This window comes from Protomyctophum bolini, assembly GCF_963924005.1.
Source record: "Protomyctophum bolini genome assembly, chromosome: 8".
Lineage (NCBI taxonomy): Eukaryota > Metazoa > Chordata > Actinopteri > Myctophiformes > Myctophidae > Protomyctophum > Protomyctophum bolini.
Genome location: NC_137869.1, coordinates 24,100,465 through 24,118,099, shown reverse-complemented (window position 1 = coordinate 24,118,099; position 17,635 = coordinate 24,100,465). Strand labels below are relative to the sequence as shown.

General features: G+C 46.3%; 3 protein-coding genes across 3 annotated transcripts; 2 read left to right on the top strand and 1 right to left on the bottom strand.

Moving 5' to 3' along the window:
• Positions 1-6,486: 6,486 nt before the first annotated feature.
• Positions 6,487-7,875, top strand: LOC308320173 (adenylosuccinate synthetase isozyme 2-like; the record flags this gene model as incomplete). The annotated part of the gene is made up of 1 exon (XM_080770491.1): positions 6,487-7,875. One exon carries the CDS (start codon positions 6,487-6,489, stop codon positions 7,873-7,875), a length of 1,389 nt encoding a protein of 462 aa, XP_080626617.1.
• Positions 7,876-11,142: 3,267 nt separating this feature from the next.
• LOC308320331 (isocitrate dehydrogenase [NAD] subunit alpha, mitochondrial-like) lies at positions 11,143-12,237 on the top strand (the record flags this gene model as incomplete). Its single annotated transcript, XM_080770644.1, has 1 exon — positions 11,143-12,237. One exon carries the CDS (start codon positions 11,143-11,145, stop codon positions 12,235-12,237), a length of 1,095 nt encoding a protein of 364 aa, XP_080626770.1.
• Positions 12,238-16,076: 3,839 nt separating this feature from the next.
• On the bottom strand, positions 16,077-17,000 carry LOC308320172 (isoaspartyl peptidase/L-asparaginase-like; the record flags this gene model as incomplete). Its single annotated transcript, XM_080770490.1, has 1 exon — positions 16,077-17,000. One exon carries the CDS (start codon positions 16,998-17,000, stop codon positions 16,077-16,079), a length of 924 nt encoding a protein of 307 aa, XP_080626616.1.
• Between the last annotated feature and the right edge of the window lie 635 nt (positions 17,001-17,635).

The window sequence follows — 17,635 nt, the reverse complement described above, 5'->3', positions numbered from 1 at the left end:
TCCTTCCTACAGGCCGACGGAGCAGCCACTTCAACAAAAGAAATAAAGAACCAGTACCTCCCCAATGTCTGCCCAGGGCCTCCCTAGTGACTCCCCAGTGCCTCCCCAGTGTCCAGTGTCCCCCCCAGTGCCTCCACAGTGCCTCCCCAGTGTCTCCCCAGTGCCCACTGTCCCCCCAGTGACTCCCCAGTGTCTCCCCAGTGCAGTGCCTCCCCAGTGTCACTTAGATAGCATTTGATACAGACTTTAGACTTATAGCATGTTATGTAGACAGCACGGGAATTGCATTGTATGTAGTCATAGCACTTTAGTATATATGTATAGCATAGTATAGTATATATGTATAGTATAGTTTCATTATATAGATATTTCACTGTTACGTTCCTAGCTTACGCATGTTTCATGATAACTACTTCTTGTGTATTTTTATTTTTATTTATTTATTTGACAGGGACAACGCTCATTAATCAACATGTCAGTTTTCACATCAATGTAAATGGGCCAGAGTTAGCCAAAGCTAAATTTCATCTGTAGTGGGCAGGCTGGGCAGGCTCTTAAAAAGTAAATGATAAAAGAAAGACAAAGTGTTGGGCGCCTGCACACAACACCATGCGTTGATGCCATGTGTGCATATGTGCAGGCACCCATCACCACGTCCATACAAAACACAGTACAACAGATAAAAGAAAGACAAAGTGTAGGTGATGTATTGTCATGCTTTTTGTTATTGCTTAATGTAAATCGCTCTGGATGGAACAAAACAAATATTACAGGCATATTATACGTTTTTGTAAGGAAAGAGATTTTTCAAGTTGTGATGATTCCTGGCTCTGTGGGGGGTATTTATATGCAAATATCCTGGCCAATGGCATTGTAAGACTAAACAATAGGACCCAATGAGGATTTAGAGGTGAAAAAATAAAACTAATTATTTAAACTCTTTTCTTTATAAAATATAATTGTTGCTAAAAAGCATCATGGGTCTTACAGGGTTATGAGTGTCTGCTAAATGCCTAAATTGTAAATTGTAGGTCAATGCCACTCTTCACACAACTAACGCTATTCCCAGCATCCACAGGCCCACAGTGTGATCCAACACTGGGTAAAACAATGCCTTCAAAACTAAAACTAATCACTTTTGTGCAACTTTGAAGCACACTTCAACTTCACCGACACAAACTTTTATCCAGAGAATCCTTGAACAAAAGCAAACATTAGCAAGCAATCATTAGCAACTCTTATTTAGCACTGTCTGAGAAACACACTTTTCTTAAAATGTCTGATGTAGCCTCATTGTTTGGTTTTCTTTTGGCGGGGGGTGTGAATGGTAGAAAAGAAGCTCTTGAGAACAGTCCAGCACATGTTGTGTGTTCTTCAAACTGTTTTGGACAAAGACGCCATGTTGAGAACTTGAGATGGCAATCTTAGAAGTTAATAATTCACTTGAAAAAAATCTTATGGTTGGATGTCTTTCATAATGATGCTGGCCATACTCCTATTGTTTGGGAACTTTGATTATATGAAAATGTCCTCTCTGGACAAGTACCCGGTGTACAGACACATCCTCATTAGTAGCAGTAGCATACCAGCCTAATTGGCACTTAGTTTGAGCTATTTGTGAGTGTATATCCTCGTTGCTGACTTACCCAGCAGTAATAAGGGACGTTCATTAAGCATCTTTACCAAGCCAAGGCTCATACACGTCGACACAGAATTTCAGCTGCCAAGAGTCTTATTTAGTGTCAAACTACAAATAGATCTTTACATTCTTTTGGTCAAAACACAAAACATCATACTGCATTGTTTTCATCACACATGAGATGAAATAGTATTGAGTGTTTGCACAATGGCAGTACTAGTCTATATTCATTCATCATTATCATATCATCTATCTATCAATGTGTGCAACCTGTCTGTCTGTGTGTCTGTGTGTCTGCGTATCTCATATTGATGATTTATTGCACACTATTGTGTGTCTTTATATGTCTTGATTGAATTTCATGAAATGGAATGAACTTTTTGCGTCTAAAAGACAAGTCATTTTATGCTTGGTTGCATGCTGAAAATAGCAGATCTACACGCTCACAACGTGTCGCAAAGCAACCCGTTGTGAACTTGTAAATGGGCTATTTTCAGCACACAATCAAATGTAAAATCAGCCATTACGACGCCAACAAGGCCCGCCAAAATACATTTTTGTCGACTAAATCAGCTGTTCCTATATTCTATATGAATCATATCTGTGCCTGTACGCTGGCCTTTCTTAGTTCTGAGTCTGACAGTCAAAACTGTGATCCAACCATTCCAGATTAGAGTCATTTGACAAGGTGAACTGTACCTACTGTACCCACACCTGGCAGCGGTGGTTCAGTGAGTGGCTGGATGGTAACTGCAAGGTTTGCCAGTTCAAACCCGGGCTCCCCCAGAGTTAGTGTCGAAGTGTCCTTGAGCAAGACTCTGAACCCCTAATTGCTCCTGATGTGCTGGTTGGTGCCTTGCATGGTTTCCGTCGCCATCGGTGTATGAATGTGTGTGTGTGTGTGTGTGTGTGTGTGTGTGTGTGTGTGTGTGTGTGTGAATGGGTGAATGTAATGCACAGTCTATATGTAACGCGCCTTGGATAAAGGCGGCAGGCGCTATATAAATGCACCATTTACCATTTTTACCTATAGTGCATCCCACTTTCTCGCACCATCCCGTTTAGTTGTCATGATTATGTGCGCATGGATTAGATGTTGTTGGCTTTCTAAGAGCCACATAATGAGCATCTGTCTTATCTTTGCGGCTCTCCGGTTGCCAGCATCTCCAGAGAGCCTCCTGCTGGCGTTCTGGATGAAGTTTAAAACAACAAACTAAATGCACTGCTGCGTGCTCCTGAACAAGCTGATCCACACGGTATGCTTCACAACATGTTGTCAACGTCCTAAACAAAAATATGCCACAGGCCCCACTTCATTATTTTATGTATAGGTTTATTTCGGAGGGACAGCACATAATGAAACCAACACATATACAGTACAATGCAATGTAAATATGCCGGATTTAGCAAGAATGCCAATTTCCATCCGTTGTCCTCATACGACATTACAGACATTATTATGAACATTATTAGTATGTCACTGTTTAAACTGAAGCTCCACTGCAGCTACCCGGTTAATGTTTGGACGCTGTCCAAACGCAACGCACTCAGTGGAGCCCAGGGGTAAAAGAAGCTTGAGTTTCTTTTTACACCATCACTAAACATGGGTATATTTTACAAAATGTAAAAGATTCCATGAAAATATTTCGCATCAAAATATATTGAAGTACAGCGCAATACATGGCAACTTGAGCTAATCTTCTTTAGGGGGGGGGGGGGTTTGGAGTCTTCAAAATGTAACAACTCTATGCAACAAATCCGACAGGACTTTATTGTCTGGAAGGGAAAATAAAGCAATAATTCTCAACTCAACTATCTCAATGTCACTATGCAACATTCATTATCCACAATGGTATGAAAACAGCTTCTTCTCATCAAAGTAACCTTCAGATGAACCTCTAATGCACACACACAGGCATGCACGCACGCACACACACTCACACACGCACACATGCACACACGCACGCACAGACACACTGCCAACACCTGACCTACTTTCACATTTTTAAGATTGTCTCATAAAGAGGTCTCTCTCTGTTAGACAATTCTGTAGAAAAACAAAATGAAAAGCCCTTGTTCTGTCGTTCCCTGAGTGAGACTTCCCCTGACACTCTGCAGGCAATCCGCCATGCTGCCTTCCCCCAGAATACCCCCACCCACCCCCAAAACACAGCCACGTGTCACTGTCTACTGGCCAGTGGTGGAAAGTAACCAAAACTGTACTTCAGTACAATTATTAGGGGTATGTTTAGGGCTCAAGCCCGAAGGGACGAAGACCCCTATTGTTTTTGTATTTATAGCGTCTTTTCTTCTTCCGCCATTTTTCACAGTTTTGTCATTTCTGTGCTGTCGTTTTCCACGAAATTCGGCATTATGGTAGAGTGTCATGGGAAACAGTTAAGAACTGAAGCTCACACATACGCACGCACACACGCACGCACATACAGACATGCACGCACATACAGACATGCACGCACATACAGACATGCACGCATGCACTCACGCACGCACATACATACAGTACAGACATGCACGCACATACAGACATGCACGCATGCACTCACACACGCACATACAGACATGCACGCATGCACGTACACGCACGTACACACACACGCACGCACATACAGACATGCACGCACATACAGACATGCACGCACATACAGACATGCACGCATGCACTCACGCACGCACATACATACAGTACAGACATGCACGCACATACAGACATGCACGCATGCACTCACACACGCACATACAGACATGCACGCATGCACGTACACGCACATACACACACACGCACGCACATACAGACATGCACGCACATACAGACATGCACGCATGCACTCACGCACGCACATACATACAGTACAGACATGCACGCACATACAGACATGCACGCATGCACTCACACACGCACATACAGACATGCACGCATGCACTCACGCACGCACATACAGACATGCACGCATGCACGTCGTACACACACACACACACACACAGTCGTGCTGTGAGTGGACGGCTCTCCCCTCAGACAGGAAATTGTGTCGCCATTAAGCAAGAGAATAAGGGAAAAAAATTGTATCTTGAGGATAATTGCTCATCCTGGCACCACCCAGATAGCCAGAGGAAAATGCTAATTCTTGGCGTTGTGCATTCCATTACGGCGAGACGTGACAGCTCTTTAATATTATGATAACAGTGAGGCAAGGAGAAAAAATTATCGCTTTTCTTTTCAACGCACTGGTGAGGGAATGGCAGAAAGCAATTTGCATGCTGAATTTGCCTGTGAACTGCCGGCAGTGGTTTTAATCACTCGACATTAACAAATCTTTTAATTACCATTTGTCAACAACTGTGTATATGGAATAATATGTGCCACTTAAATGCTGCTGGGTTTTAAAGGATGGAGGGGGAAATTCTAATTTCTATTAAGCTTCTTCTTTTGTTTGGTTTTGAGGTGTTGATAAAGTGGCCGCCTCTCCTCCACGAGTGAGTCTCAGAGAAAAGAAAGAAAATTGACTGAGATGAGTCAAACGAGAGAATGTTAAAAGGTGTCGTCAGTGTTGGGTTGACACCTTCACTGTCATATTTCATCTTTTTTATGCTTTTGTTTGTTTGAACTTGACTTAACCACTTAGCCTAGCTGACGTACAGCCTTCTGTTTCTTTGGAATTGAGGCTGATGAAATTACACAGACATTTTTAAACTGGTGAGAAAGAGTATAAGCCTCTTCACAGGATAGAGGAACGCTGCATTTAAACGGCTGCCATGTAACTTACGTGTAAGAAAAGTGGTGTACAAATACACTTACTGTACTGTACTGTAGACTGTAGTACTCGTATACTGTAGTGTTTGTCCATTCTGAAAAGTACAGTCAGATTGAACTTTTTAATACCTTATTAAGGGGAGCTAGCCCCTTCTATAATCAGCTTTTGTCCCCACACGTCTCAAGATTTGCCAGTGACCACGGTAAGAGAATTCCGGTCAATTCCGCTAAAGGTTGTCCCCGCCCGTCTCAAGTTTTGCCATTGACGGTGAACAGAGAAATTATTAAACGCATTAAATGCCATTGACATTGCAGGGAAAATGTACGTCATATAAATGAGCAAATCAGCCGATTAATTACAGGCAACAGGCATTCTGATTGGCCAGAATTAACCAATCACAGGCAACAGGCATTATTTTTAATAGTTTGAGCTTGTAGATCTGTCCAAGCTACAAGTAGTGTTAAGTCTGCTCATTATGAGCTACTTTGGGCTTGTTTTTCTGTGAAGTCGGTGTAAAATATTGGGGGTCCTTGACATGAAAATGTTTGAGAACCAGTGATTTATCGACCTGATTGCTTTGCCGAAAGACGTTGTGTTTTGATGATGAGAGCGACGTGGCCCCTCTGGTACTGGTAGTGGGATATTACCAGAACTACAATAACCTTGTCTCAGCTCTACCCTCTGGTACTGGTAGTGGGATATTACCAGAACTACAATAACCTTGTCTCAGCTCTACCCTCTGGTACTGGTAGTGGGATATTACCAGAACTACAATAACCTTGTCTCAGCTCTATACCATCCTGCCAGACTCTGCCTAAAAGACATCATCCCACACTCCAATTCTTCCCAAACCCGACCCGACCTGGCCCGATTTAGGCCGGGCCTAAGATCAATGGTAATTAGTCAGGCCGGGCCTTCATTTTCAGGCCCGTTGAGAACTATATCCCACACCACTCCATATTTGGGCAAGAGTGACATCATATCAATGACGTGAAATTCTCCTGCAGAGATATGTATGCGCTCTTCTGAGCAACGTATTCGGGGAAGTAAACAAAACAGATATTGTTCATCGACATCATGCCTGACGCCGTGCTGTCGAACAGTGAGTCAGTAAAGAAGCGGCCGGAGGGCTCGAATGGCAGACAGGAGGCCCTCCGCATCCCGAAGGAGCCTGGCAACAAGGTCACGGTGGTGCTCGGGGCGCAGTGGGGGGACGAGGGGAAAGGCAAAGTGGTCGACCTGCTCGCCGTGGAGGCGGATATCATATGCAGGTGTCAGGGCGGCAATAACGCCGGCCACACCGTAGTGGTGGATTCGGTGGAGTACAACTTCCACCTGCTGCCAACGGGCGTGCTCAACAAGAAGGCGCTGGCCTTCATTGGCAACGGGGTGGTGATACACTTACCCGGTCTCTTCGAGGAGGCTGAGAAGAACCTACAGAAAGGCAAAGGGCTGCAAGGATGGGAGGAGAGGTTAAAGATCTCCGACCGTGCTCACATCGTGTTCGACTTCCACCAGGCTGCGGACGGCATCCAGGAACAACAGAGGCAGCAGCAGGCAGGGACACAGTTGGGAACCACCAGGAAGGGCATCGGTCCCGCCTACTCCTCGAAAGCAGCTCGCAATGGTCTGAGAGTCTGTGATCTTGTCGCCGATTTCAAGGTCTTTGAGGTCAAGTTCCGCTCGTTGGCGGCGCACTTCCTGGGAATCTACCCCGATCTGAGTGTGGACATCGACGGTGAGCTGCGGAGGCTTAAGGACTACGCTGAGAGACTGCGTCCTCTAGTGACCGACGGGGTGTACTTCATGCACAAGGCTCTTTCTGGACAAAGCAAGAAGATCCTGGTGGAGGGGGCCAATGCCGCCCTCCTTGATATCGACTTTGGGACTTATCCTTGTGTGACGTCATCAAACTGCACCGCGGGAGGAGTATGCACCGGGCTGGGTGTGCCTCCTTCCCATGTGGGCAGAGTGTATGGTGTGGTCAAAACTTACACCACCCGGGTGGGCGTTGGTGCATTCCCCACCGAGCAGGACAACGACATTGGGGATTTGCTGCAGTCCAGGGGGAGGGAGTTTGGTGCCACGACCGGCCGCAGGCGCCGCTGCGGCTGGTTGGATCTGGTTCTCATCCGGTATGCGCACATGGTCAACGGCTTCTCCGCCCTCGCTTTAACAAAGCTCGACATTCTGGACACATTGGCTGAGATCAAAGTGGGTGTGGCCTACAGCGTAGATGACAAACCCCTTTCCAGCTTCCCGGCTAACATGGATGTTTTGAGCCAGGTAACCGTTACGTATGAAACATTACAAGGCTGGTGCAGCAGTACTGAAGGAGCAAGGCACTTTGAAGATCTGCCCCTCCAAGCTCAAGCCTACATTCGCTTCATTGAGGAATTCCTGCAAGTGCCAGTGAAATGGGTTGGAGTTGGCAAATCCAGAGAGAGCATCGTCAAGCTTTTTTGATCTGTCATTTCAAGAATGGGGATTCCGGAAGCTCTCCGACTAAGCAGTGATGAGAACACCTTCACGGACAAGTACTGTCCAAGCTTCACAATGGTGAACTATTACTATTCCTACATGGCTTATAAACCCAGCAAGACGCATATACATTTCTACCTGCAAAAACGAGATTTCAACCTTATACTCCAGGACCTGGCTAAGATGCACTTCATTTATCGGAGAATATCAACTGTTCTTTGCTAATATTACAATTTAGGAACTGTGAAAAAGTCTCTGTCCGTGGGGAAATACCCCAAAATGACCACGCAAAATAAACATGCCTCGATCTAAACCGTTGGAGCTACAGGTGTTCTGAGAAGCTCAAAATGTTCAGAATACTCATGTTTGAATACTCGATAGACCATATGCACACGGCGGTCATCTTTCCATGAATTAATGACAGGGTGGAAACTAGCCACGATGTGCCAATGACCTAACCTGACGCTGCCAGATCCAAAAAGCTTGCTACACAAATTTGTTTCACAGCTTATTTGGATCTGGGATCGCGGAAGCAAATTCGATGACGGGGCTGTTCCTTTTTTTCAAGATACATGGTAGATGATTGGATGGGAGCGTCTGTCTATCACCGTGTGGGCGTGCAAACACAACCAATCATATCGACGTGTCTATATACCGTCACATCCGCATCCCGCCTTTAGCTCACGCTGATTGGTTCGGTACGAAGCAGATCTGACTCAGGGCTCAACTCTGTCAGAGATCCCAGATGAGTGTTGTGTTGGGGAATATGTTTCCGCAATACCGCCCTCATCTGGCAGCGTCAGGTTACCAATGACCGCCCATAGATCCAAACAGACAAAGTCCTATCTAATTGTACGAAAACCTTTAATTATCCTCTTTATATCTGCAAAGTGTTTGTTTCATAAAAATCTACGGTAGACATGTTATGAGCTACTTTATGTCAAGAAATTCCTTGCAGGTGATTTTTTTCTAAGAACAGTTTGAGCATCTCAGGAAATCTGTCGCACAAACATTTTAGAAGAGATGAGGGTGGAGCCAGGTAGGCTGATTGGCAGATGAGGTGACGGGGGACTTCAAACCTGCAGAGAATGACAAAGTGGAGGGAAGGAGAGACAGGGGAGGAATACAGAGCAACCCTAGACAAACTACACTACGTGGCACGTAACAGTCGGGAACGTGACATCATCAGGGATGGAGCATCTGACATCACGTGACATCATCAGGGATGGAGATCCCTGATGTCATCAATATATTAAGCCCATATATGGAGATTTGTGATGTTATCAATATTGGCCAGAAACTTTTCATCTCGGCTCAAACCCTTAAATCTCCATATATGGAGCTGACTTGTTCTGACATTCCATACGTTGATGCACGTCACTTCTCGCCCGTCTTACTGGTATCAGCGAGATTATGTTTTACGTCTTCATTCTCTGCCCTAAACAAGTCCATAGACTTGGCTGGCAAAGAATTACAGCATAACTACCCTAAACAGACCATTTATAATTATAGGCTCTAAACAAAAAATAAAAGTCCATAGATTCCATAGACACTAGTACAAAACTCCGCAGCCAGAATCCTCACAAACACAAACCGCAGGGCACATATAACTCCAGTATTATCCGCACTACACTGGCTTCCTATTAAAGCCAGAATTGATTTTAAAATACTTTTATTTACTTTTAAAGCTCTACATGGGCTGGCCCCGCTGTATATCATCGACCTGCCTCCTAAAACCAATGTCAGAGCTCTCAGGTCCTCCCACAAAGGTCTGCTAGAAATATCCGCGTCCAGGCTGAAAACTAAGGGTGACTGGGCTTTCGCTGTGGTAGCTCCTATACCCTATGGAATGCCTTGCCTCTGGCATTGAAATATGCTGAATCAGTTGACGGTTTTAAGAGACTCCTAAAGACTAATTTATTCCGTAAATATTTCTCCCATGACCTTTGACCTGATTCATTTTATAGCCCTATGTCTTTGTTCTGCCTTGTTTGTTTTTGTTCTGCTCATTTATATTGTCACAACTGTGTGTGTTCTGTGTTTATATTGTTTTTACTCTGTCAATTGTTCAGCACCTTGTAGCTTTGCTTCGAAAGGTGCTTTATAAATAAAATGTACTTTCTTACTTACTTACTAAACAAACATCAAGTCCATTGACTTGGCTGGCAAAGAATTACAGCATAACTACCCTAAACAGACCATTTATAATTATAGGCTCTAAACAAAAAATAAAAGTCCATAGATTCCATAGACACTAGTACAAAACTCCGCAGCCAGAATCCTCACAAACACAAACCGCAGGGCACATATAACTCCAGTATTATCCGCACTACACTGGCTTCCTATTAAAGCCAGAATTGATTTTAAAATACTTTTATTTACTTTTAAAGCTCTACATGGGCTGGCCCCGCTGTATATCATCGACCTGCCTCCTAAAACCAATGTCAGAGCTCTCAGGTCCTCCCACAAAGGTCTGCTAGAAATATCCGCGTCCAGGCTGAAAACTAAGGGTGACTGGGCTTTCGCTGTGGTAGCTCCTATACCCTATGGAATGCCTTGCCTCTGGCATTGAAAAATGCTGAATCAGTTGACGGTTTTAAGAGACTCCTAAAGACTAATTTATTCCGTAAATATTTCTCCCATGACCTTTGACCTGATTCATTTTATAGCCCTATGTCTTTGTTCTGCCTTGTTTGTTTTTGTTCTGCTCATTTATATTGTCACAACTGTGTGTGTTCTGTGTTTATATTGTTTTTACTCTGTCAATTGTTCAGCACCTTGTAGCTTTGCTTCGAAAGGTGCTTTATAAATAAAATGTACTTTCTTACTTACTTACTAAACAAACATCAAGTCCATTGACTTGGCTGGCACAATATGGCCGGCATCATAGGTGCTCTAAAAACATTGTAATATCCTTAAAGTCCATAGACTTGGCTGCCTAATCTTCAGAAGCCATGCATTGGAGCCCCCTCGAACAACACACATCGAAACACGTCCGTGGCAGGCAATGACACTTTTTGGGCAAGACTGACCTGTAAATTCCATATTTTGGCATTGCAGAGTAATTGATACAGAGAGTGTGACATCACTTTTTGGGCAAGACTGAACTGTAAATTCCATATTTGGGCTTCTCAGAATGATTGATAATGAGAGTCTGGCCTGCAGACCAGTTCATAAAAAGCAGCGTCTCATTGTAAAGCCAGCGTCCTGGTTGTTGGGATTGTAGCAGAACAGTGGAAAGGTAGCAGCAGCATGGCTGCTAACGTTAGCAGATCAATGCTGTCTCATGCTGTGACGGCGGTCAGGAGTTCAACGTCTGTCTTCTCCAGGGTGGGGATGCACACCGTTACTCTGATTCCCGGCGATGGAATCGGCCCGGAGATCTCCGCAGCCGTCATGAAGATCTTCGAAGCAGCGAAGGCTCCAATCCAGTGGGAGGAGAGAAATGTAAGGGCCATTAAAGGCCCTGGAGACACGTGGACGATCCCCCCAGACGCCAAGGAATCCATGGACAAGACAAAGATCGGCCTCAAAGGACCCCTGATGACCCCTGTTGGTGCCGGACACCCCTCCATGAACCTGCTGCTGAGGAAGAGCTTTGAGCTGTACGCCAACGTGCGCCCCTGCGTCTCCATCGCTGGCTACGAGACCCCCTACGCCGACGTCGACCTGGTCACCATCCGCGAGAACACGGAGGGAGAGTACAGCGGCATCGAGCACGAGATCGTGGACGGCGTGGTGCAGAGCATCAAGCTCATCACGGAGGACGCCAGCAGACGGGTCGCCCGCTACGCCTTCGAGTACGCCAGGAACAACGGTAGAAGCGCCGTCATGGCCGTGCACAAGGCCAACATCATGAGGATGTCCGACGGCCTGTTTCTGAGGATGTGCCGGGAGGAGGCCCGGAACTTCGAGGACGTCCACTTCTCCGAGATGTCCCTGGACACCGTATGTCTCGGTCTGGTGCAGGACCCCAGCCAGTTTGACGTGCTGGTCACCCCCAACCTGTACGGCGACATTCTGAGCGACCTGTGCGCCGGTCTGATCGGAGGACTGGGCGTGACCCCCAGTGGCAACATGGGAGCCGACAGCGTGGCCATATTTGAGTCGGTCCACGGCACGGCTCCAGACATCGCAGGCCTGGACAAGGCCAACCCCACCGCCTTGCTGCTCAGTGCCGTCATGATGCTGAGACACATGCGCCTCCACGCTCACGCCCAGAGGATCCAGACGGCGTGTTACGACACCATCCGAGACAGGAAGGTTCTCACCAAGGACTTGGGCGGCAACTCCAAGTGCTCCGAGTTTACAGACGAGATCTGCCGTAGAGTTCAGGACATGGAATAAAATATCTGAGTTCAGGACATTTTTTTTACATTTATAGCACCCACATGAACTCTAAGCCATGGTGAAGGGGGTGGTCCAGGGGGTTACAGCTGTTTTGACTATACTTAATTAGTCAGAAATGTAAACAGCATGAGGTACAGTCAGACATATTAACACACTGGGGACCGTGGTCCGGAAAGAACAATGGAATAAGAGAATGAGATGTTATGTTTATAGAAATACCTGGAAGTTCAGAGTCCAGCAGAACCTTAATGGGATCCCGGATCACAATATGTACACAATTTGTGATCTAAAGACAAATTTCGCATTTGCAATGAAAACATTGATTGATTGATTGATTGATTGATTGATTGATTGATTGATCAAACCTCCAGTAGTACAGGCATGCAGGGACAGTTACAGAGATCTGGGCATAAAAGGGACCCAGAGAGACAGACGGCACACCGGCTGTTCTGACTATCTAATTGTGTCTGATGACACATCGAGGTTAGACAACAGCTAGAGACAGTTAGACAGTAGCTACATTGGGAACTCCTCATAAGGTTATGGCTGAGTCATAGTAACCCACATTTAAATAGATACATAAATAGAAAATAAATATGAACATTGATTAAAATGCATATACAATGCACCAATAATTCATAATAGCTAAATTGATAACCTGTAGTCTTACCTGTAGAAATCTTTTAATCATTTTTAGATGTAGGCAGGTGATGTTACTTGCCCTTTATCCCTATGTGAAGGTTGCAAGCTTGTGCATCATGACACAATGTGTTGTGAGCTTGTAGATCTGCCATTTTAGTTATGCCATGGGAATGGCTGTAAGTGGTATACAGACATCGATTGGTATATTGTCTACAGCCACGGTCCCCCACTTGGGGTCCAGGGACCCCAAGGCGTCATTGGGGGAGTTCCAGGGGGTCCCCACCTAAATTATATAGTTACTCTGAGTTAACGTGTCCATTTGTACACACTCGTTAAATTAACATTGATTTTACGATATAAATTGGGATTCCAGAGATAAAAATGCCATTAAATGGGGGTCCATAGCCTAATGCATGTCCAACTGGGGGTGCTTGAAATTAAAATGGTTGAGAATCACTGCTAGAACCGTCAGAAAAATATTCTCACTGGCATTTTCAAATGGGGGTCTTCAGGCTAATACATGTCGATCTAAGGGCGGGGTCCTTGACATAACAAAGTTTGAGAACCACTGGTCTACAGTACGTCAAATGGTGATACAAGCAATTGTCATGTGACAGCAGCATTGTGAGCCATTGTTACATCAGCAGCATCGGTGTTATGCCAAGAAACATTGACATCATGCTGCTCACCTCAAACTCACCTCAAACTCAACCCTTACTTCCACATTAAATATTCATGCTGAAGCCATCTACACACTCCCTCACAGTCACCCAAAATCAGCAACTCTTTATGCGGCGGTGTCGCTTGCAAGTCGCATGAGAGGAATGCTTGAGAGAGGGGAGTGGAGGAGCTGGTGGGTGAGAGAGGGGAGTGGAGGAGCTGGTGGGTGGGTGAGAGAGGGGAGTGGAGGAGCTGGTGGGTGAGAGAGGGGAGTGGAGGAGCTGGTGGGTGGGTGAGAGAGGGGAGTGGAGGAGCTGGTGGGTGAGAGAGGGGAGTGGAGGAGCTGGTGGGTGAGAGAGGGGAGTGGAGGAGCTGGTGGGTGAGAGAGGGGAGTGGAGGAGCTGGTGGGTGAGAGAGGGGAGTGGAGGAGCTGGTGGGTGAGAGAGGGGAGTGGAGGAGCTGGTGGGTGAGAGAGGGGAGTGGAGGAGCTGGTGGGTGAGAGAGGGGAGTGGAGGAGCTGGTGGGTGAGAGAGGGGAGTGGAGGAGCTGGTGGGTGAGAGAGGGGAGTGGAGGAGCTGGTGGGTGGGTGAGAGAGGGGAGTGGAGGAGCTGGTGGGTGCGAGTGGTGTGGATAGCAAGCTGGCTGAGAACAGTGGTGGAAAGTATCAATTTAGAGGTACAGTTTCAAGTTACTTTGCAGATTTTGTTTTAACGTAAGCTACGTTAATTGTCAGCAAGACTGACTTTTACTTGTTGTGACAGAGCAGTTTTACATTGTAGTATATAGCTATACTTTTACTTGTTGTGACAGAGCAGTTTTACATTGTAGTATATAGCTATACTTTTACTTGTTGTGACAGAGCAGTTTTACATTGTAGTATATAGCTATACTTTTACTTGTTGTGACAGAGCAGTTTTACATTGTAGTATATAGCTATACTTTTACTTGAGTAAACCACTATCTGCAGCGGTGTTGGCGGGTGCCGGTGTTGAAGCAGGGTGAACTGATAGCTTGGCCGTCTTATTTTCTGCGTCCTAAACAGAAATACAAAAAAGGTAGAAGAGCATGAATAAATAATGGGGTGTGCTCCCATGCCTGTTTGGGGACGGCCTCGTATGATAGGCTGGCACTTCAGCGCTCACTGCCCTGGAAAAGAGAGCAATTTAGCTCGAGGCTGCGATAAGACGAGCTGAATACTCCCTCAAATACACCCTTAATCATCACAGACAATTCACAATGGGCCTCTTTCCCTCTCTCTCTCTCTCTCTCTCTCTCCTCTCGCTACGCCCTGGCTGACTGTGACGCGACACCCTACTCACGCGCTGCATGGAGACCAAGCTGGAGGAGTCACCCAGAACATTTTGTTTTTTTTATGGCAGAGAGGCTGCAGAAAATGTGGCTTTGACAAATGTCATTATTCTTTTTTTTCTTGTTCCACTTGCAGATTTAAATACAGCCACATACAGTGGCTGTATTAATTTTCCCAAGATTACTACTTAGTAGTAAATTTTCCCAAGATTACTACTCGCTTGTCAGCGAGTAGTAACAGACAAGTTGTCTGTTACAGTATGAACATGAGTTAACCACATAACATAACACTAATCTCTATTGTAGGTATACTTTGTTGACTGGTTCACAATGTGACATAGATTGGCTATTTTTGAGGAATGTTAGTTGTTAGCCTATTTCCGCCGATTGTTAGTATTTTATGACATGTATACAGTAAAGCAAAGCTTAATGCAGTTAAAGCCTTCTTTTAATACTTGGTTGTATGGCAGAGTTACCCTGTGGAATTAGGGGCACCAGTCAGGGCCTGTTGCTGAGCTGCTGTAAACTCAACACCCAGGCCCACATCACATCTGCTGAGCAGCCATAGTTCTAACTGTATGGCAAGACTGTATGACTGTATGACAGCCCCCTTAGATCTGACTTAAGTGCCAACTCCACAGAACAAAACAACTGACTCAACTTGGTTCACAACACTTTCTAGGTCTACACTTTTTTTTAGCTTTAATGTGCTCAGCAAGTGTCATGGCAATCCGGCAGTTAGATTTCTATATGCACATGGACATTGTGGCATGAGTGCTGGAAAAAAGACAAACTCTATGTGCAAAGTGTTTGTTTCATAAAAATCCACTGTAGACTGTAGAGCTACTTCCTGTAAATAAATCCCTTGCAGGTGATTGTTTTTTCGAAGTATTAAGAGTTTGGAAGCACAAACTCTGACGGACTTTTCTGTGAATGGGCTGTCAATGGGAAGTTGCACCTACGTAGTTAGCACCTTGCTGACATGGCAGCGTTGTCTATAGGGTCCAGCCTCCAGGGAGCAAGAAGGTGAAGAGAGAATTTTACAATTTATAGAAACTGATCTTATTCAGAGAGCAGAGATCAGCAGAGTTTATTAACTATAGTAAAACACGGCAAGTATAGAATGCAGAGACCAATATAGTGCCTTAACATGTATAACATGTATCTAGTAAACAATTAATGTAGCATCCGTCTTACCAACGTGCTATCTAAACGACAGACTTGTGTTATTTGTTGTTGTTGTCGATGCTCTGAGTGAAGCGCTCCTCTTCGTACAGGCCATAGTAGATACGGTTCCTCTGGGCCGCCGCCCAGGACATCTGTGGGCTGGAGAAGCGGGCTGCCCAGTTCCCCTCGGGATCCACCGTCACCACCCCTCCCAGACCACCCACCCTCTCCTTCATGTAGGCCAGGCCCATGTCGCTGGCCTGCTCAGCGGAATGACCCTGCTCCATGTAGACGACGATGAGTCTGGCCAGAGTGACCTTCATGATGGCCTCTCCGTCTCCCGTGGAGGACACTCCACCGACCTTGTTGTCTGCGTAAGCCCCGCCCCCTATGCAGGCCGTGTCGCCCACTCGTCCCTCCATCTTGTTGAGCGTGCCGCCCGTAGAGGTCGCGCATGCCACGTTGCCCTCCGCATCGACCGCCACCGCTCCCACCGTCCCCATCTTCCCCGCGTGGCAGTCGTACGGGTCCAGGGTCTTTTCCCAGAGCGCGCGGGCGTAGTCCGTGACGAGGGACTCCGGCTGCACCTCCGGTACGCCCATGGCCCGCGCAAACTGCACGGCACCGTTCGCCGTCAGACACGTGTGACTCGTCCTCTCCATAACCAGGCGCGCCAGCTGCACGGGGTTGGCCACGTCGCGTACGGCGGACACGGCTCCGCTGGCTAGCGCCTTGCCGTCCATGACTATGGCGTCCATCTCCACCTCCCCTTTGGCGTTCAACACCGACCCGCATCCCGCGTTGAAGTCGGGGTTGTTTTCCAACAGCGTGACAGCTTCCACCACGGCGTCCATGGCACTGCCCCCGTCCTGCAGGATGGTGTACCCGCCTCGGACGGCCGCCCTCACCCCGGCGGTGGACAGATCCACCCTCTCTTTGGGGATCTGTCCCGCCCCTCCGTGGACCACCAGCACAGGCAACATCCTCACAATGACAGAACAGAGAATGTCCTATATCGTCCTACCAGAGAACAAACAAGTGAAATGATTGCATGGCGAGTGTATCTCTAGCTTCATATGGTCATGCTGACGTCATACTGACGTGTCCATGAGGTTTAGTTTCTCAAACATGTAATGTCTTAAGAAGGTTTTAACAGAAAAATCCACTCCAGTGAGAGATGGTGTGTTTTTGCTGTGGTGTTTTCTCTCTCTATTCTGAGGCTTTTTTCAGGTGCAATACAATAATACCTATTTGCCTATAACGATAAGAAAGAAAGAATGGTGTGCAAGAGGAGAGAGAGGCAGAGTGGAGGCGGGAGAGAGGAGAGGAAAGATGGAGAGAGATAAGGATGACAATGGTGAAGTTAGAAGATGGGTTCAGAGAGAGGGAGGAGTGGAGAGAGATGACAGAGGAGGAGGGATGAAGACAGATTGAAGAGGAAAGAACAAGACAGAGAGGGGGAGAGAGAAACAACCATTTTATTTTCAGACACGTTGGGGAATCTGTGGGCGTGTCGAAGAAGCTGGATCTTAGCAAATCTTAGCTTTTAGTGCGTGCGTGTGTGTGTGTGTGCGTGCGTGCGTGCGTGCGTGCGTGATGCATGCGTGTCTTTGTGCTA